Raw genomic sequence first — 20,658 nt, 5'->3', positions numbered from 1 at the left:
ATTCTTCTTGCCCTTGATCCTCTTGTGTTGCTTGGCTGTAATCCTTTTATTTTTGTGTGAAAAGTTTTGTTGTATCTGTGCCATTTACTGCCATACCCTCAAAATCTTTTCAGAAGTAGGCAAATAAAGTAACACTTGTGATCCTAGGCCACTTTCTTCTCTATCCACTCACAGAAGAGTCATGGCAATATGCCACACAGCATACATTTGAAAAGGCCTGTTTGGCATCCTCCTGCAGAAGAACTAGAGTGAATGAACTCCGGAGAAAGAATTTAGGTATCCATTATAACTGCTACTCAGATTTCTATTTCCCTCCAGATAATCCACAGTACGGCAAGGTGATGTGATATACCCTAGGTGGTCTCTTAACTTCTAGGAAGTCAGAGAAGGACCCCCTGGCTCATCCCCTCCAGAGAGACAGGGATGAGTGTAGGTCTCCTACATCCAGTGGGTAATGCTCAACCTTGCCTCCCCCTGACCCCAGGGAAGCCTCGATCAGCTAGATGAGGTGGCTGCCCTGATTGCTGCCACAGTCCATGACGTGGATCACCCAGGAAGGACCAACTCTTTCCTGTGCAACGCAGGCAGTGAACTCGCCGTGCTCTATAATGACACTGCTGTCTTGGAGAGTCACCACACAGCCCTGGCCTTCCAGCTCACGGTCAAGGACAGCAAATGCAACATTCTCAAGAATATTGACAGGTTTGTGTGCTCGGGCTCTTGTGCTCAGGTTTGTAAAATGTAAGTGGGAAACTCAGTTTTCCCTAACTTCTCCAAGTACTTAGCTTCCTCTTAGGGGGAAGGCTGTACCATTCTATCAGACAGTAAAATAATAACCTTATAAACTGAACTGTACTTTTTAGACTGTTCATCTTTTTTTTTTTTAAACATCTTTCTTGGAGTATAATTGCTTTACAATGTTGTTACTTTCTGCTATATAACAAAGTGAATCAGCTATATGTATAAATGTATCTCCATATCCCCTCCCTCTTGCGACTCCCTTCCACCCTCCCTACCCCACCCCTCCAGGTGGTCACAAAGCACCGAGCTGATCTCCCTGTGCTATGCGGCTGCTTGCCACTAGCTATTTTACGTTTAGTAGTATATATATGTCCATGCCACTCTCTCACTTCATCCCAGCTTCCCCTTCCTCCTCCCAGTGTCCTCAAGTCCATTCTCTAGTAGGTCTGCATCTTTATTCCCGTCTTGCCGCTAGGTTCTTCATGACCTTTTTTAAAAATTTTATTTTAGATTCCATATGTATGTGTTAGCATACGGTATTTGTTTTTCTCTTTCTGACTTACTTCACAGTATATGACAGACTCTAAGTCGATCCAGCTCACTACAAATAACTCAATTTCATTTCTTTTTATGGCTGAGTAATATTCCATTGTATATATGTGCCACATCTTCTTTATCCATTCGTCTGTCGATGGACACTTAAGTTGCTTCCATGTCCTGGCTATTGTAAATAGTACTGCAATGAACATTGTGGTACGTCTCATTTTGAATTATGGTTTTCTCTGGGTATATGCCCGGTAGTGGGGTTGCTGGGTCAATTCTATTTTTAGTTTTTTAAGGAACCTCCATACTGTTCTCCATAGTGGCCATATCAATTTACATTCCCACCAACAGTGCAAGAGGGTTCCCTTTTCTCCACACCCTCTCCAGCATTTATTGTTTCTAGATTTTTTGATGATGGCCATTCTGACTGGTGTGAGGTGATACCTTGTAGTTTTGATTTGCATTTTACTAATCATTAGTGATGTTGAGCATCCTCTCATGTGTTTGTTGGCAATCTGTACATCATTGGAAAAATGTCTATTTAGGTCTAATGCCCAGTTTTGGATTGGGTTGTTTGTTTTTTGATATTGAGCTGCATGAGCTGCTTGTATATTTTGGAGATTAATCCTTTGTCAGTTGCTTCGCTTGCAACTTTTTCTTCCATTCTGAGGGTTCTCTTTTCATCTTGTTTATGGTTTCCCTTTCTGTGCAAAAGCTTTTAAGTTTCATTAGGTCCCATTTATTTTTATTTTCATTTCTCTAGGAGGTAGGTCAAAAAGGATCTTGCTGTGATTTATGTCATAGTGTTCTGCCTGTTTTCCTCTAAGAGTTTTATAGTGTCTGGCCTTACATTTAGGTCTTTAATCCATTTTGAGTTTATTTTTCTGTATGCTGTTAGGAAGTGTTCTAATTTCATTCTTTTATGTGTAGCTGTCCAGTTTTCCCAGCACCACTTCTTGAAGAGGCTGTCTTTTCTCTGTTGTATATTCTTGCCTCCTTTATCAAAGATAAGGTGAACATATGTGCGTAGGTTTCTCTCTGGGCTTTCGATCCTGGTCCATTGATCTACATTTCTGTTTTTGTGCCAGTACCATACTGTCTCAATTACTGTAGCTTTGTAGTATAGTCTGAAGTAGGGAGCCTGATTCTTCAAGCTCCATTTTTCTTTCTCAAGATTGCTTTGGCTGTTCGAGGTCTTTTGTGTTTCCATACAAATTGTGAAATTTTTTGTTCTAGTTCTGTGAAAAATGCCATTGGTAGTTTGATAGGCATTGCATTGAATCTGTAGATTGCTTTGGGTAGTATAGTCATTTTCACCATGTTGATTCTTCCAATCCAAGAACATGGTATATCTCTCCATCTGTTTGTATCTTTAATTTCTTTCATCAGTGTCTTATAGTTTTCTTCATAAAGGTCTTTTGTCTCCTTAGGTGGGTTTACTCCTAAGTATTTTCTTTTTGTTGCAATGGTAAATGGGAGTGTTTCCTTAATTTCTCTTTCGATTTCTCATCATTAGTGTATAAGAATGCAAGAGACTTCTGTGCATTAATTTTGTATCCTGCTACTTTACCAAATCATTCATTACATATAGTTTTCTGGTAGCATCTTTAGGATTCTCTGTGTATGGTAGGTATCATGTTATCTGCAAACTGTGACAGTTTTACTCCTTCTTTTCCAATTTGGATTCCTTTTATTTCTTTTTATTCTCTGATTGCCATGGCTAAAACTTCTAAAACTATGTGGAATAAGAGTGGTGAAGGTGGGCAACCTTGTCTTGTTCCTGATCTTAGTGGAAATGGTTTCAGTTTTTCACCATTGAGAACGATGTTGGCTGTGGGTCTTTCATATATGTCCTTTATTATGTTGAGGTAGGTTCCCTCTATGCCTACTTTCTGGGGTGTTTTTATCATAAATCAGTGTTGAATTTTGTCAAAAGCTTTTCCTGCATCTATTGAGATGATCATGTGATTTTTATCCTTCAATTTGTTAATATGGTGTACCACATTGACTGATTTGTGTATACTGAAGAATCCTTGCATTCCTGTGATAAACCCCACTTGATCATGGTGTATGATCCTCTTAATGTGCTTTTGGATTCTGTTCGCTAGTATTTTGTTGAGAATTTTTGCATCTATGTTCATCAGTGATATTGGCCTGTAGTTTTCTTTTTTTGTGACATCTTTGTCTGGTTTTGGTATCAGGGTGATACTGGCCTTGTCGAATGAGTTTGGGAGTGTTCCTCCCTCTGCTATATTTTGGAAGAGTTTGAGAAGGACAGGTGTTAGCTCTTCTCTAAATGTTTGACAGAATTGGCCTGTGAAGCCATCTGGTTCTGGGCTTTTGTTTGTTGGAAGATTTTTTAGCACAGTTTCAGTGTCAGGGCTTGTGATTGGTCTGTTTATATTTTCTATTTCTTCATCGTTCAGTCTCGGAAGGTTGTGCTTTCCTGAGAATTTGTCCATTGCTTCCAGGTTGTCCATTTTATTAGCATATAGTTGCTTGTAGTAATCTATCATGATTCTTTGTATTTCTGCAGTGTCAGTTGTTACTTCTTCTTCATTTCTAATTTTGTTGATTTGAGTCTTCTCCCTTTTTTTCTTGGTAAGTCTGGCTAATGATTTATCAATTTTATCTTCTCAAAAAACCAGCCTTTAGTTTTATTGATCTTTGCTATCATCTCCTTCTTTTTCATTTATTTCTGATCTGATCTTTATGATTTCTTTCCTTCTGCTAACTTTGGGGGTTTTTTTGTTCTTGTTTCTCTAATTGCTTTAGGTGTAAGGTTAGGTTGTTTATTTGAGAATTTGTTTCTTGAGGTAGGATTGTATTGCTATAAACTTCCCTCTTAGAACTGCTTTTGCTGCATCCCATAGGTTTTGGGTCATTGTGTTTTCATTGTCATTTGTTTCTGGGTATTTTCTGATTTCCTCTGATTTCTTCAGTGATCTCGTTTATTTAGAAGCATATTGTTTAGCCTCCAAGTGTTTGTATCTTTTACAATTTTTCTATAATTGATATCTAGTCTCATAGCATTGCAGTCAGAAAAGATACTTGATTAGATTTCAATTTTCTTAAATTTACCAAGGCTTGATTTGTGACCCAAGATATGATCTATCCTGGGGAATATTTATTCCATGAGCACTTGAGAAGAAAGTGTATTCTGTTGGTTTTGGGTGGAATGTCCTATAAATATCAATTAAGTCCATCTTGTTTAATGTATCATTTAAAGCTTGTGTTTCCTTACTTTCATTTTGGATGATCTGTCCATTGGTGAAAGTGGGGCATTAAAGTCCCCATTAAAGTTACCCTTTTATGGCTGTTAACATTTGCCTTATATATTGAGGTGCTCCTATTTTGGGTGCATAAATATTTACGACTGTTATATTTTCTTCTTGGATTGATCCCTTCATCATTATGCAGTGTCCTTCTTTGCCTCTTGTAATAGTCTGTATTTTAAAGTCTATTTTTGTCTGATATGAGAATTGCTACTCCAGCTTTCTTTTGATTTCCATTTGCATGGAGTATCTTTTTCCATCCCCTCACTTTCAGTCTTTATGTGTCCCTAGGTCTGAAGTGGGTCTCTTGTAGACAGCATATATATGGGTCTTGTTTTTGTAACCATTCAGCCAGTCTGTGTCCTTTGCTTGTAGCATTTAATCTATTTACATTTAAGGTAATTATCGATATTTATGTTCCTATTACCATTTTCGTAATTGTATTGAGTTAGTTTTTGTAGGTCTTTTCCGTCTCTTGTGTTTCCTGCCAAGAGACGTTCCTTTAGCATTTGTTGTAAAGCTGGTTTGGTGGTGCTGAATTATCTTAAATTTGCTTGTGTGTAAAGGTTTTAATTTCTCTGTCTAATCTGAATGAGATCCTTTTTGGGTAGAGTAATCTTGGTTGTAGGTTTTGCCCTTTTATCACTTTAAGTATATCCTGTCACTCCCTTCTGGCCTGCAGAGTTTCCACCGAAAAACCAGCTGATAACTTTATGGGGATTCCTTTGTATGTTATTTGTCGCTTTTCCCTTGTTGCTTGTAACATTTTTTCTTTGTATTTAATTTTTGATAGTTTAATATGTGTCTTGGCGTATTTCTCCTTGGGTTTATCCTCTGTGGGATTCTCTGTGCTTCCTGGACTTGATTGACTATTTCCTTTCCCATGTTAGGGAAGTTTTCAACTATAATCTCTTCAAATATTTTCTCCGACCCTTTCTTTTTCTCTTCTTCTTCTGGGACCCCTATAATTCGAATGTTGGTCCGTTTAATGTTGTCCCAGAGGTCTCTGAGACTGTCCTCAATTCTTTTCACTCTTTTTTCTTTATTCTGCTCTGTGGTAGTTATTTCCACTATTTTATCTTCCAGGTCACTTATCCGTTCTTGTGCCTCAGTTATTCTGCTATTGATTCCTTCTAGAGAATTTTAAGTTTCATTTATTGTGTTGTTCATCATTGTTTGTTTGCTCTTTAGTTCTTCTAGCTCCTTGTTAAACATTTCTTGTATTTTCTCCATTCTATTCCCAAGATTTTGGATCTTTACTATCATTTCTCTGAATTCTTTTTCAGGTAGGCTGCCTATTTCCTCTTCATTTGTTTGGTCTGGTGGGTTTTTTACCTTGCTCCTTCATCTGCTGCATATTTCTGTCTGCTCATTTTGTTTACCTTACTCTGTTTGGGGTCTCCTTTGTGCAGGCTGCAGGTTCATAGCTCCCGTTGTTTTTGGTGTCTGCCCCCAGTGGGTGAGGTTGGTTCAATGGCTTGTGTAGGCGTCCTGGTGGAGGGGACTGGTGCCTGTGTTCTGGTGGGTGGGGCTGGATCTTGTCTTTCTGGTGGCAAGGCTGCATCCAATGGTGTGTTTTGGGATGTCTGTGAACCTAGTATGATTTTAGGCAGCCTCTCTGCTAATGAGTGGGGTTGCATTCCTGTCTCACTAGTTGTTTGGCATGGGGCATCCAGCACTGGAGCTTGCTGGCTGTTGGGTGGAACTGGGTCATAGCGTTGAGATGCAGATCTCTGAGAGAACTCCCACTGATTGATACTGCATGGGGCTGGGAGGTCCCTGGTGGTCCAGTTTCCTGAACTCACCTCTCCCACGTCAACAGCTCAGGCCTGACACCAGGCTGGAGCACCAAGACCCTTTCAGCCACATGGCTGGGGTAGATGCCCCTGGATGAACACTTGTGAGAAGAGCTCAGAATTATCAAGATAGTGGTCTTGGCAAGTGAAACCACAAGAGAAGAGGCCTGTGCTATGCCTGGTCCTGCTGAGCAATTTTCAGACTTCAGCTCATTCTGGCAACAGGGCGACTGGGTCGGCGACGTGAAGCAGGGTGGGGTCCGTGAGGCGGGTGGTGCTCAGCTGCTGTGCAGCCTGTGGGGCCTGGTCGAAGCCCTCAGGGAAGGCCAACAGCGGCCAGGACTCCGGCCTCCTGCAGCTGCGGCCTCTTTGGGGTTTCCCTCCCGGCGTCACGTCGCTCTCACTCCTACTTTGGTGGCTGTGCCTTTACCCTGAGCTGCTTCAGAAGGCGAGCACTCCCTGCTAAATGTTTCATAGGTGCTGCAAGGACATCATCATAAAGATGTACACAAACGTTGACCACATAGATTTCTTTGATGTGCAGCCAGCCCTCCTCCATTCTCCGCTTAGACTGTTCATCTTTTTAAATTCCATCTGGTCTTCAGTGAGTTCATGAAAATGTTTTATACACTGCAAAGCACTCTATAAATATTGATTATACTACTAACAAATATAGCAGATATTTTTATCCTCTCAAAAGGACATCCTGTCTTTGGTGTAACCTGAGGAAAATGTATCCTTACCCATCTTTCCCCAGCTCAATTTTCAGTCACTTAAAATCCTAACTCATGAGGAGACAGTGTTCCACGGTCCCAGCAGAGCTCCTGGAGTCCACAGGGTGGGGCAGGTTTCCCCCTCTGGTGAGTTGGCCAAATGTGAACAGATAGGAGCAATTCCTCTTGCCAGCCACCACCCTGCCATCAAGCTATGAGTATTTCCTACATAGCACCAGCCAGGCTGGAGTGCAGACCCCTGAGAAAAGGCAGTATACAGGGAGCTCAGAGCTCACTCAGGCCTCAAGGATGACTTGTCAACATGAACCTGAACCCATCTGTTTGGTCTCCATAAACCTGAGAAAATATGGAGACCAGTTATTCCACCTTCAACTGAAGGCTTCATCAGTATCAAGTATTGTTTTTAAAACTCTCATAGGAAGAATTCTTGCCAATAGCCAATTTTATTCAGTTCCCCATTCTGGCTCTTGAAGTTAGAAAAAGATGATAGGAACTGGGTGATTTTGAGCAGGGTTGTTGCTCCTTCCATTACAACTTCTATCTAATTGCAATCTAGAGAACTGCTCATTATTTGGAAAACTTTCTTCCAATGCCATCATCAAAAGAAATAATGACACTTCTCTGTAACAAGAATCACTGTGTCTGCACTGAATGCCATGGGACAGCTCACCAGGTTGCTGTACTAGCCTTGTAGGGAAGGAACTTGTCATTTCCTTTCACCTCACTGTTTTGATATTGCCAAGGGAAGGTAGAAGGGAATCACCTTGTGAAATAAGTGCCCTTGGGACACTTATTTTTTTTTTAATACTCATAAATCATATGAAGGTCAGCTGTCACTGGGGAAAATGGAATAGTGTCACCAAGTCCTGGCTTAGTAGGAAGATGAGCAGGTAAACTTTTTTGTGATCTTCACTCATTAACTCTGTGCCCCTAGCTTCCTCCTAGATTGTGGGAAGTGTGGTGAAATGGTAGAACAGTTCTAATTCGGGACATGATATGAACAAGGCACTTTGTCTTCTGGTTATTTTAGGAACCATTATCGAACACTGCGCCAGGCTATTATCGATATGGTTTTAGCAACAGAGATGACAAAACACTTTGAACATGTGAACAAATTTGTGAACAGCATCAACAAGCCAATGGCAGCTGAGGTAAGCATTTCCCATGTAATAAGATACACCAGAATGTATTTCCATTAGAGCCTACTCTGGCCTCAAAGCATTTTCTCTCCATCTTGAATACAAGATGGTTATTTGCTTGGAGTTGGTAAAGAAGGCTGAAAGTACTGGTCACTTGTTTTCCCAAAGGACAAGAATAGACTGAGAGTGTCCACAGCAACTCTGAGCTCCTTGAAAGAAAGGCCCTGACTGAGATAAAGCCAGTGGTGACAAAAGTAGGCCCAAAGTCTATGATGAAAGGAGCCTGCAGACAGCAGAGACTGGAATAAATAGTAGCATTTTAGGGGATTCAGAGCCTTTCTAGTTCTCTGTTCTTTGAGCTCTTGGGAGACCTCAAAATTAGATGTTTTAAAGAACTATAATCCTGCTGATTTGCATTAAAAGCCTATCAGTATCTAAAGACTATAGAAAGTTAAATTGGGAGTGACTAGTTGAAAACAAAAATACAAGTCTTTCTCCTTTTTAAAATTTACTGATGTACCTTAGACCTGCCTTAAGTCCCTACAAACTTGGGTTTTAGGAACATGGACATAAGTTCACATCTCTTACTGTTTAAAATGAGATCAACTGCCCTCTCATACCGTAAAGCTGTTCATAGCCCCATAAAGTTAGAAAAGCTTTTCACTCATTCCTGTATGAGGGTTGCATATGTGGATGAATGAGGAATAGTTGTCTTAGATGTAACTTGATGATCAGTAAGGAAACTACCTGTGTAGGACCCATCACATGACCAGCCTGGATGGAGGAACAGTGTCCACCTCACCTGTGTTCTGCTCCATCCCCCAGGGATTCCACAGCACAATGCCAGGACCCTCTCCTTCCACAGAGGACTTATGGGAGCAAGGATCTGGGGATTTAAGAGGGGGAAATTAAACAGAATCATAGAATTTAGAGTTGGGAAGGTCATCTATCCAAGTAAGCCCCCAACTCTGTTGAGATTTATGTACCGCAGTAACTATAGCAAGCAGTATCTTCCCAATGGTAAGTAAGCAAAATACCAACCTTCAGAATATAATTCTGCCCACTGATGGTTTAATAAATAGGTCCAGTCCCAAAACAAAACCAAAAAATCCTTAAATGTCATACAGTCCTTCAGCTTGGCAGAGTTCTGGAGAGCTAATTAGATGTTTACACAGTCAGTTCTATGGTATCTTTGAAATCAGGGAATCGTAGTCTTCTAGGTTTTGTATAATCGGCCTGTTGTCGCATTTACATAAGCCTACTCACAGACCTGGCCACTTGGCTCTGGACCGCTGACATCCATCACTAGGTAGGTATTAGTGTACAACCAGTCTTTTTAACATGGCTGAATATACCTGCTCCTGCCCTGGCCCACTTTCTGCTCCTAGTACCCCCAACACATGTTTCACCCTCCCTACCACCCAGCCAGAAGAGCAGCCTGGAAAGCATGAGTGGACACATACCTTAAGAGAAAGAACAAAGTGGGAGGAGGTGGGTAACTGGGGGTGGGACAGGTCACAGGAGAGAGGGAGCTATCAGGCATATAAAGTAGAAGTCAAGAAATAATTGAAGGGTCACATGTATGTGGCATTTCCCCATCTTTAATGTATTAAGAAAGTGGAATTTGTGCTTTTACACATTTCCTAATAAAACTGGGAGAAAAGCTCTCCTTCCTTAAGATTACATACCAAATTATTAAAAACAAAACAAAACAAAAAAACCCTGCTTTGTAGCAGCTACCTCTGGGGAAGAGAATGAAAGTGAGGTTGTGGATGGGTGGTGATAGGGACTTTGACCTTTTAAGCTCTGTGTGTTTGTATTGTTCGACTGCTCCCCGTCCCCAAGAATATATCAATGTATCATATATGGACTTAAGGATGGGAAGGCCTCCTTCATCAAGTCTCATGCCTAAGTTTGCCTGGGTGACTGCCATCTAATATCTGGTCAGCTGGCCCTTGTGGGCTTCACCATCATATTGAAACAACCCTGATGTGACCATCTGTTTTCCAGATTGAAGGCAGTGACTGTGAATGCAACCCTATTGGGAAGAACTTTCCTGAAAATCAAATCCTGATTAAGCGCATGATGATTAAGTGTGCTGACGTGGCCAATCCATGCCGCCCCCTGGACCTATGTATCGAATGGGCCGGAAGGATCTCCGAGGAGTACTTTGCACAGGTGTGCTGCCTCTCTAGGGAAGCTCCACCTCCCTTCTGGGAATGGCCCCGGGTCACAGTAAATAAATGACTCCTCCCTGGAAAGCAATGGCTCACCCCTGCCTGGAACAGAAATCTGGTCCCTCAAGAGACTTAACTGATGTGGCTGGTCACTGACTAAACTCTCTCTAGGGGAAGGGGGATAAACTGAGCCTTTGGAAGTATCTTTTCATCCTCAAATTTTTAGATCCTGAATTTCCACAAAAACTGGGAAATCCTCCATTCATTCACTAGATTATCATCTATCTCCACAATGCAGTCTGGGGAACATAGACATAAGACACATCTTTGCCCATGGGTAGCTCATAATACAGTAGGGGAGGGAGATAGACATAAACAGGTCCATACATTGGTAAATTAAAAACAAATGAAAGGGCTTCCCTGGTGGCGCAGTGGTTGAGAGTCCACCTGCCGATGCAGGGGACATGGGTTCGTGCTCTGGTCCGGGAAGATCCCACATGCTGCGGAGCGGCTAGGCCCGTGAGCCATGGCCGCTGAGCCTGCGCGTCCGGAGCCTGTGCTCTCCAACAGTGAGAGGCCTGTGTACTGCAAAAAAAAAAAAAAAAAAAAACGAAAACACTTCTAAAGGAGGTATATGTTAAGTCCTAAGAGTTCAGAAAGTTTTTTTTTTTCTAGATAAAAGGGCTTTGTGGAAAAGGTGTTAGAGCTGGTGTTTTTGTTTTTTTTGAAGGATTTCAAAATTTAGAAATGGGAAAGGACATTCTGGGAGAATTCTGGGAGAACAAAAGGTTATAAGCAAAATTAGTAGGGAGGAAAAACAGGATTTTTATATAAGGAAAACAGCAACTTTGGCAGTGTGAGGAGGAATTAAAGGAGAATAATGTAGTAGACCACAAGATGCCATTTAAAAGAGGCCTACTTTCAAAGAAGAGGCTCTAAGGACTAATGTTTATTATTTGTGATAGAAAGACAAACATGTCACAAGTAGCTACAAGTAATGCATTTGGGGGCGGGGGGGGGGGGGTGCTGTGTGCCTATATGGCTGGAACGTACCGCTGAGGCAGAGTAAAAGAATAGCTGATAATGTCTAAGAGGGTTGGCAGGGGCAAAGGCCAGCCAAGGACTCAGTAAGTTAGGTGCACTTTCAAGGATGGGAAGAGAGCCCATCAAAGAAAAACAGGACAAGCAGTTCTGAGCTTGCCAGAAAGAGAGGGGGAAAAAACCCAAACCACTCCTTGAACAGCAGTGGCTATTTTAAGGCTGCCTAATCGACTGACCTGAAATGAGCAAGCTGAGCCAAAAACTGGTAGGCCATTAACGGGGCTTCCCAGGACCCACAGAGAAGACTGAAAATCCTACTCCTAGTTATTCTCCAAGTATGTGAATGGGGAACGGGAAAGAACCACTTTTAAGTTCTTTAATGTAATCTCCCTGTTTAGGTGTCCTTTTCCCAGAAAGGAAAGTACTAATGTTCACAAGACAATGTGACCTAAAAATCAGGTTACAAATGAGGTCTCTGATCAGCCAGCCTCTGGCTCAGCATACTACCAATAAATGTGGATCTCAATTTCAGCCCAGTGAATTATGACCTTATGCATATAAACATAGGTGCAAAATACTCAGATTTACACATATCTTGAGAATTGCATGACCAATACCCCAATCTGAAAAATCTCATAGTTTGTCATTCTTTTGAGTAAAACATAGCTATTTCATGAAAAAAAGAAGCTAGTTCAGCTCAACTGCCTGCTTTTCATCCAGAGTACCATAATATGTTGGTGTGCAGCACAAGGGCTTTGTATGTACTTCCGATTTTGTCACACACAATATTAAAAAGACGTATTTTCAAAGGTCAAGTTTAAATAAGATTAATAATTCTTACTTTAATGAAGACATTCTTAAGTGAAACTGGCTTTTTAAACTGCAAGCATATGACAGTGAATAATATAATGACTATTTGTACAGCTTGGCGCCAGTTCTTTGATTCACGCTAAGGCGTTAGCAGTTTTTAAACACACCATCGCTCCTGTACCCTCAGTATAAACGCCACTTAGTATTATTAGTGTTACTTTAAAAATAGTCTTGACCTTGCAATCATGAAAACAGATCTCAGAAAAGGGGGTACAAATCCTGAGATAAGTGCTTCAGAAGGGGCTGTAAGATAGCATAACACATTTGAGAGTCAGAAGACCTGAATCCAGTCACTGTAGCTCATCAGGTGGTTGTCTTATATAAGCCTCGGGACCTTGCAAAGCCAATTTCTTCACAGATACAACTGGATTATGACCCATTTTCACAGAGTGGTTCTGACAAACTAGATGTTACTGTGACAGCTCCTTATGTGCCCTACAGCCCTGTGTTATTTCTTACAGACTGATGAAGAGAAGAGACAGGGGCTACCTGTAGTGATGCCAGTGTTTGACCGGAATACCTGTAGCATCCCCAAGTCCCAGATCTCCTTTATTGACTACTTCATAACAGACATGTTTGATGCTTGGGATGGTAAGACAGTTCCTGTTTTGTTACCCACAAACAGAATATTTTGCTATACTTTATGATGGTTACCTTTAATGACAGAAGCTGGGCCTAAAGGTGTAAACGAAATGTAACTTAAAAAAAAAAAGTCAGCTGCTTGTGGCCAGGTGTGGTGGGGGTGCATGAACACTTTGTGTGTCCTCAGCACAAACCATGTGTATGGAAGACTCAGTGGATGTTTGGTAACTGGATAAACAGGTGTTCAACTCTTCCAAGGACATGTTTACAAAGCTTACAGGAGTTTTATTCTATCATTAGAGGAAGTTCTAGAGAGAACATAAAATATACTAAGTCTACTCTGAATCACAGATTCTTTTCGTAGTATCAGTTGATAAACAGCTTTTCATTTTTTTGAGATCCTTTTTAATTTTTTTGAATTTAATTTTTATTTTATATCGGAGTATAGTTGATTTACAATGTTGGGTTACTTTCAGGTGTACAGCCAAGTGATTCGGTTATACATATACATATATCCATTCTTTTTCAGATCCTTTTCCCATATGGGTTATTACAGAACATTGAGTAGAGTTCCTTGTGCTATACAGATTCTTGTTGATTATCTATTCTATATATAGTAGTGTATATATGTTAACCCCAAACTCCTAATTTGTCCCTCCCCCCGTGTTTCCCCTTTGGTAACCATAAATTTGTTTTCAAAGTCTGTCAGTCTATTTCTGTTTTGTAAATAAGTTCAATCGTATCTTTTTTTTCAGATTCCACATATAAGTGATATCATATGATATTTGTCTTTCTTTCTGACTTACTTCACTTAGTATGATAATCTCTAGGTCCATCCATGTTGCTGCAAATGGCATTATCTCACTCTTTTTCATGGCTGAGTAATATTCCATTGTATATGTGTATATATACACCACATCTTCTTCATCCATTCATCTGTTAACGGACATTTAGGTTGCTTCCATGTCTTGGCTACTGTAAACAGTGCTGCAGTGAACACTGGGGTGCATGTATCTTTTTGAATTACGGTCTTCTCTGGGTATATGCCTAAGAGTGGGATTGCTGGGTCATATGGTAGCTCTATTTTTACTTTTTTAAGGAAACTCCATACCGTTTTCCATAGTGGCTGCACCAATTTACATTTGCACCAACAGTGTAGGAGGGTTCCCTTTTCTCCACACCCTCTCCAGCATTTGTTATTTGTAGACTTTTTAATGATGGCCATTCTGACTGGTTTGAGGTGATACCTCATTGTGGTTTTGATTTGCATTTCTCATTGAGTGATGATGAGCATCTTTTCATGTGCTTTTTGGCCATCTGTATGTCTTCTTCGGAGAAATGTCTATTTAGATCTTCTGCCCGTTTTCTGATTCTTTTGATACAGAGCTGCATGAACTGTTGGTATATTTTGGAAATTAATCCCTTGTTGGTTGCTTCATTTGCAAATATTTTCTCCTATTCTGTGGGTTGTATTTTCATTTTGTCTATGGTTTCCTTTGCTGTGCGAAAGCTTTTAAGTTTCATTAGGTCCCATTTGTTTATTTTTGTTTTTATTTTCATTACTCTAGGTACAAGGTGGATCCAAAAAGATACTGCTGCGATTTATGGTGAAGAGTGTCCTGCCTATGTTTTCCTCCAGGAGTTTTATAGTAGCCAGCCCTACATTTAGATCTTCAATCCATTTCAAGTTTATTTTTGTGTATGTTGTTACAGAATGTTCTAGTTTCATTCTTTTACATGTAGTTGTCCAGTTTCCCCAGCACCACTTATTGAAGAGACTGTCTTTTCTCCATTGTATATTCTTGCTTCCTTTGTCGTAGATTAATTGACCATAGATGCATGGGTTTATTTCTGGGCTTTCTGTCCTGTTCCATTGATCTATACTTCTGTTTTTGTGCCAGTACCATACCATTTTGATTACTGTAGCTTTGAAGTATAGTCCGAAGCCAGGGAGCCTGATTTCTCCAGCTCTGATTTTCTTCCTCAGGATTGCTTTAGCTATTCAGGGTCTTTTGTGTTTCCTTACAAACTAAAAAAATTTTCACTCTAGTTCTGTGAAAAATGTCATCGGTATCTTGATAGGGATTGCACTGAATCTGTAGATTGCCTTGAGTAGTATAGTCATTTTCACAATATTGATTCTTCCAATCCAAGAACATGGTATCCTTCCATGTGTTTGTGTCATCTTTGATTTCTTTCATCAACATCTTATAGTTTTCAGAGTACAGGTTTTTTGCCTCCTTAGGTAGGCTTATTCCAAGGTATTTTATTCTTTTTGATGTGATGGTAAATGGGATTGTTTCTTTAACTCCTCTTTCTGATCTTTTGTTATCAATTTTTAGTTAAAAGGACCTGTTCATATTTCAGAAACCAGTGTTTAATAACTCATCCTTCTCATGCTTCTGTGTTCACCTTAGGCCTAACCTAGGGTACCTCTCCTCCAATTCTGATCCGAAATTTGTCCCACAGAGCCCCAACCTTATAAATGCTCCTGGAATCTAACTTAACAGGCTTCTTTTTATTCTCTTATATCCTTGCAGCCTTTGCACACCTGCCAACCCTGATGCAACATTTGGCCGATAACTACAAACACTGGAAGACGTTAGATGACCTAAAGTGCAAAAGTCTGAGGCTTCCATCTGACAGCTAAAGCCAAGAAAGAGAAGGTGACCTCTTGCTCTACAAAGGGCACTGTGAATCACAGTAGTGTAAACAAGAGGCTTTCCTTTATAATGAAAATGACAGGTGTAGGTTAAGGAGCTAATGTTTAATATCTGACTTTGAATCATTCAACTTCCCAAATTTTATTTTTAGAAAATTATGTTCCATGAAGAAAAATGTATGTTCTTTTGAACAATCACTTAGTGACAGAACAAACTCATGGCAAAATCCTTTGCCCTGCTGTCATCCTGTCTGCCCTCATCAAACCCTGCAGCTGATTCACTGTAACTAGCAGGAGACATGCAGCAAAGACTTGGTGCCCACGAGCCCATCATCTCTGTGGATGATGGACCATGTAGCTTAGCTAGTGGTTTAGCTCATCTTTTACCATGAAAGTCACCATCGCTGTTTAGCTTGACTATTTTCCTCAAGAGCATCAATCTAAAAGGTTCGTAAGAATATCTAAGAAAAAAAAACCATATAAAGTGAGCAAAACAACTAGGACCAAACTGCTGATAAACTAGTTAGCTTCAGAGCCTCCAAGGCTAGGTGGGTTCTGATCAATGGTGTAACACCCAAGTTAGAACACAGTCTGTTTTGGCCTGGTGAGTGCCTTCTCTAGACTGGTATCAGCAGCCTGTGTAGTCCTCTCTCCTACAAAAGGGATTCATCTTAACAGAAAGCCAACCATGATGGGGAAGGAAGTAACATCTTGTCTGGGGGGAATCCAAGAGCTTTTTCCCTTTATTTCTGGTTTACAGAGGCAGTTACGAGGCACTATAGTAGGTATTATATACAAGCCATTAATCTGAATGCCCTTGGACAAGCTTTTTTTAAAAAAAAAAATTTATATACATTTGCTGTTTAAAATTTTTATTAAAGCAATCTAAATTTTCTGGGTTTAAGTCCATGGAGTACATTGTGCCAAGTACTGAGGAGACAGAGGAAGTTTCAAGGTTCAGATGTTTTTAACCTATCTGTATTTAAGATCATGCCATTTTGCTTTAATGATGAAAAAAAGATTGCAAGGTGTGTAAATATATCAGAAAATAGCATATGGGGAAGCAGTAAATACAATTTTAAGCTATTAATTGTATGCTAAAAGCTTCTAAAGCACAAGTGCATATTTTTATACAGCTCTTTTCACAACTTTCTGTGGTCTACATGAAGTCAGACTTGAGATTTTCTTTTCTCTTTTACCAGCCAACCCTTCTCTATGTATTATAAATTAGAGATTCTGTAAACAAAATCTTTTTCTTTCAAATTCTCTGTACTTCATGCTGCATTTCTAAGAGGTATAAACAAACAGAGACTAAATTAACTGAACCAGTAGTTAGTTACTTTTTTCAAATGAAAATTGGAATGCAGAACATGTGGAACTAGTACATGGGGGAAAAAATTACTTATCATGCCAATGTTTTTTTCTATGTTTTGTACCAACAAATGGAAACACATATGACAATTCCATGCAAAGAAATGTACCTAAATTATTTTTGTTAGATGGTAAGAGAACTTGCTTGGTCAGGACAGCAGCTAGCTTTGTATTGTAATGCTGCACTAAGTAAATGTGATGAAAATGTTTTTGTGAAGTACTTGTAACTAAATTCCTACAGCCATTTTTCATTCCTAACAGCTGTTTTTATTTTACCTCTTTGGCCTAAATTTTTCATAATTTCAATATTTCGGTTTAGTGTTCTTTATTTCATGAGTCACACGCTTTGTTTTCAGAACACATTAAATTCAGGATGTCAGAATCCCATTTTAAGGAGCTAAATAATTTGCCTAGGCTTCAGAAGCTTGCCTGAGGCAACGACACTCTTTTCTTGACCATCTCGCTTTTGGTTCCATTTGGTAAGTGACATTCATCAGATGTCTGACATTTTTCTATGTGAATGTTTGTTAGAGCTGACTCAGTATAATTTCAAATTAATTTCATATTAACACTGCCAGGTACTAAAGCTTTAGCATAGCTCTGCTCTTTATCAGTGTAATCTATTATGGTGTAATCCTCTACTGAGTTGCTAACTAAATAGTGCATTCCTCCAAATAGTCTTTCAGATGGTATGTGTATCAGATGAGTGAGTATAAACTATTATAATTATCTCTCATACTGAGCATAAGTCTGTGTTGAGGGGAACCCTATTAATTTAGGAAAATATAACATGATCTAATCTAGAGAGAAGTCACATTACTACTACTACTTAACCAGAAGTTAGTTATAAAACACTGTTACTGGGACCAGAATAACCCTATAATTTAATTAGGCTATTCTTTACTTCCAATTTAAGATTTTAAAATATGCTTGCCTTCAGAGTTAGGACTGGTTAGTCTTGTGGACAAAGAACAAGCCTCATCTATTAATCAGAACGCACTCAACTTGAGAAAGATAAATACAATGTCCCTCAGGTTTATGCTCTTGATTGTGTTATGTGAGTAAGCCAGAGAATGAGGTAATAAGGATATTTTTAAATAAAAATGACAAGGCCCACTGCATAGTATTACTTCTGGTGTTGCAAATATAACAGCACTGAAAGCTAAGCTAGGGAAATGGAAAAAATGCACATAATATTTATCGACCTCAGTTATAGTTGTATTCTTCTAATTTGAAAGTTCAACTTTTTGCAGCAGTCTGCATACAACTAGTAAGCAGCCATCAAGTCTGAGTCCCTGCTAGATTTTCCCATCTCACTGTTTTACTCCATCTCTGACCTTAGGGCATTCATGAAAGCAAAAACCATCAAGTTCCCGTGAATGGGTTGGAGGTTTTCCTCTAGATTTTAATAACAACAGAAGGACTCACAGTGGTACTTTCATCAGTACTATTTGCTCCCCCAACTCACCTGTGGTTTGTATCATTCACGTGAATAGATTACTATTACATAATACTAATCCAGAACAAATTAGGAAAAAAGCAGTTAAGAACCTATGAATTCCTTTTATAATTCATTGAATATCTTATACAATTCAAGAAAACTTTTCATTGAATATCTTATACAATTCAAGAAAACTTTAAAACTCATGACCTAATAGTAGAATCTCCAAAGAAAAAGCTAGCTGGTAATAGGAGAAAGTCCATCTATGGAGGAAAATTAAGAGCCTAAAAATGACTCTGCTCAATAATCTGATGCACTCAGACCAAAATGCATGTCTGCCTGGTTTAGGAATCCTACCCAGGTTCCAATTTCAGGATGAAAGATTAGTGGTGCCTCAGTATGACTGCTCAGATATGCCACGATAACAACAATCTGTTAGCTAAAAGGCAGTGCTAATTTTTCTATTCACATTCTCCTATTATATAATGGAGGTTACATAAATTTTATTATATTTCTCCATAAAGGTATTTTCATTGTGAATTAAAACAGAAACAATGACTATGAACATTATCTGGTTTTGCTCAAGGGGTAATCATACAACCCTTCTCTCTCATTCCAGTCATGTTCAATTTCTGTTTTTAAATTCGTTTACTGATGCTAATGAGAATTGAGCTAACTAACTGGAAGGCCTTACCTGACTGGGCTTCAGCTTCCTTATTTATAACATTATGGCACTGGTCTGGCATAGATGACCATAGCTCTTCCAGACTTTGTAGGTAGTTGAGGAAACAACAACGGTCAAAGGTAAAACTAGTGAAAAACAACAATTTACAAAGATTCCATTAGGGTGTGTGATGAACAAATAAATCCAGAAAGTGTTCTTTGAGAAGGATTAGTCCTCTGACACATCAGCCACCTGGTGTTTACTTTAATACTATTCTTTCATCAGCAGTTTAAGATTAACTCCACAATTAAACCCACCCATTTTTTAATGTATGGAACACTTTTTAATTTTTATTCTTTAGTACCAAAAGGGAGAAAGAGTGCTCTAAGGCTGATGGGGTGATGAAGATGAGTAAATCTCAGTGGTCTGCAAGAAACTCATAAGTGATGCCTGTCTCAAGCATTTCATATTTGAGCCAATGGTAAGATGAATCAGGCACTTCGGAAACACTGTAACTTTACTGATCTCACTCTCATCTCTGGCATATATGAGGGGCAGCTGCTGGTCTATTACCAAGAATCTAGTCAATAGCTGTTCAGGCTAGGGGGAAAAAATACACCCTAATAAGATTCCTCCTGATTTGAGTTTATAGGGATTTTAGTAGCTAGAATTTAAAAAAAAATGATTTAAACAAATTAGTTGGCATCAAAAAAAAAAAAAGCTGTAGTTAAAACAGTGAGAGATTCAGGTTTGCTTCATATTTAGAACATTGGGAGTTACTAAAGACCCAGGGGGATTTGTAGGAGAAGGGATATATTTAAATTTATCACAAGAATTCTTAATCAAACAAACAGGCTCTAAAGAAAACCAAAGAATAAAAAATACTGTTATTTCTATTTCTACCTCCTCCCAGGGTCTAGGTTCAAATTAAGAAGCTTAAAATACAGCACTCACCACTTCAATAGCAGCAAAAAGTACAATTATTATGGAATCTTCATTTCCTACAGGGAGGAATCTTCATTTCCTACAGGAAAACTTCCTCAGTTTTCTGGATATCTCAAGGTTTAAATTCAAGATATGCTACATCCTACCTATTTACTCTTCACTGGATTTTTTTCATTTTTCTCCCAAAATATCGCCTATAATGATCATGTATATTTATGTCCATAAAAGTAGGTTCCTTGAATAAATCTTTAAAAGAATGACAGGTAGGTATAGTTAAAATACTAACTTTGGAGAACAAAGTCAGGTATTTCAAAATCCAAAAAGGCTAAAGGAAAGAAATTACATGTAATATTTTAAAAATCTAATCCCTTTTGATGAATAAAAATTTAGTTATAGGCAATATAATTACATTAAAGAGAGTGAGAGGTTCCAAGTACTCTTCTCCTCATTAAACATAAGCTCATATAATTTCTGGTGTAGAACCTTTTTCAAAGCATAAAAAATTTATCTCTGTGAGGACACTGTGGTATAATTTAATTCTGCTTCAACAGGTATATGTGATGAATTCTGAAAACTTCACTTTCTGAAAATTCACTGCTGAAATTAGACCCATTCCTTCAATGGTTTCAGGTAACTGTTATGTGAAAAGTCAAATGAAAAACTTGTGCTATATTCTT

General features: G+C 39.1%; 1 protein-coding gene across 10 annotated transcripts in view; it reads left to right on the top strand.

The window, feature by feature from the left end:
• The window catches only part of PDE8B (phosphodiesterase 8B), a gene marked incomplete at both ends in the record, with an annotated part of 271,807 nt that extends 256,259 nt beyond the window's left edge, over positions 1-15,548 (top strand). For all 10 annotated transcript variants that reach the window (XM_079702699.1, XM_079702696.1, XM_079702701.1 and 7 more), the window contains 5 exons: positions 485-702; positions 8,120-8,240; positions 10,239-10,406; positions 12,778-12,907; positions 15,439-15,548. In XM_079702699.1, the coding sequence (XP_079558825.1) occupies positions 485-702; positions 8,120-8,240; positions 10,239-10,406; positions 12,778-12,907; positions 15,439-15,548 (747 nt within the window). The remainder of the gene's footprint in view (positions 1-484; positions 703-8,119; positions 8,241-10,238; positions 10,407-12,777; positions 12,908-15,438) is intronic.
• Positions 15,549-20,658: the final 5,110 nt, after the last annotated feature.

The sequence above is a fragment of the Hyperoodon ampullatus genome, assembly GCF_949752795.1.
Source record: "Hyperoodon ampullatus genome assembly, chromosome: 4".
Taxonomy (NCBI): domain Eukaryota; kingdom Metazoa; phylum Chordata; class Mammalia; order Artiodactyla; family Ziphiidae; genus Hyperoodon; species Hyperoodon ampullatus.
The sequence above is the reverse complement of the archived record's forward strand: the minus strand, read 5'-3'. Positions and strand labels throughout refer to the sequence as shown.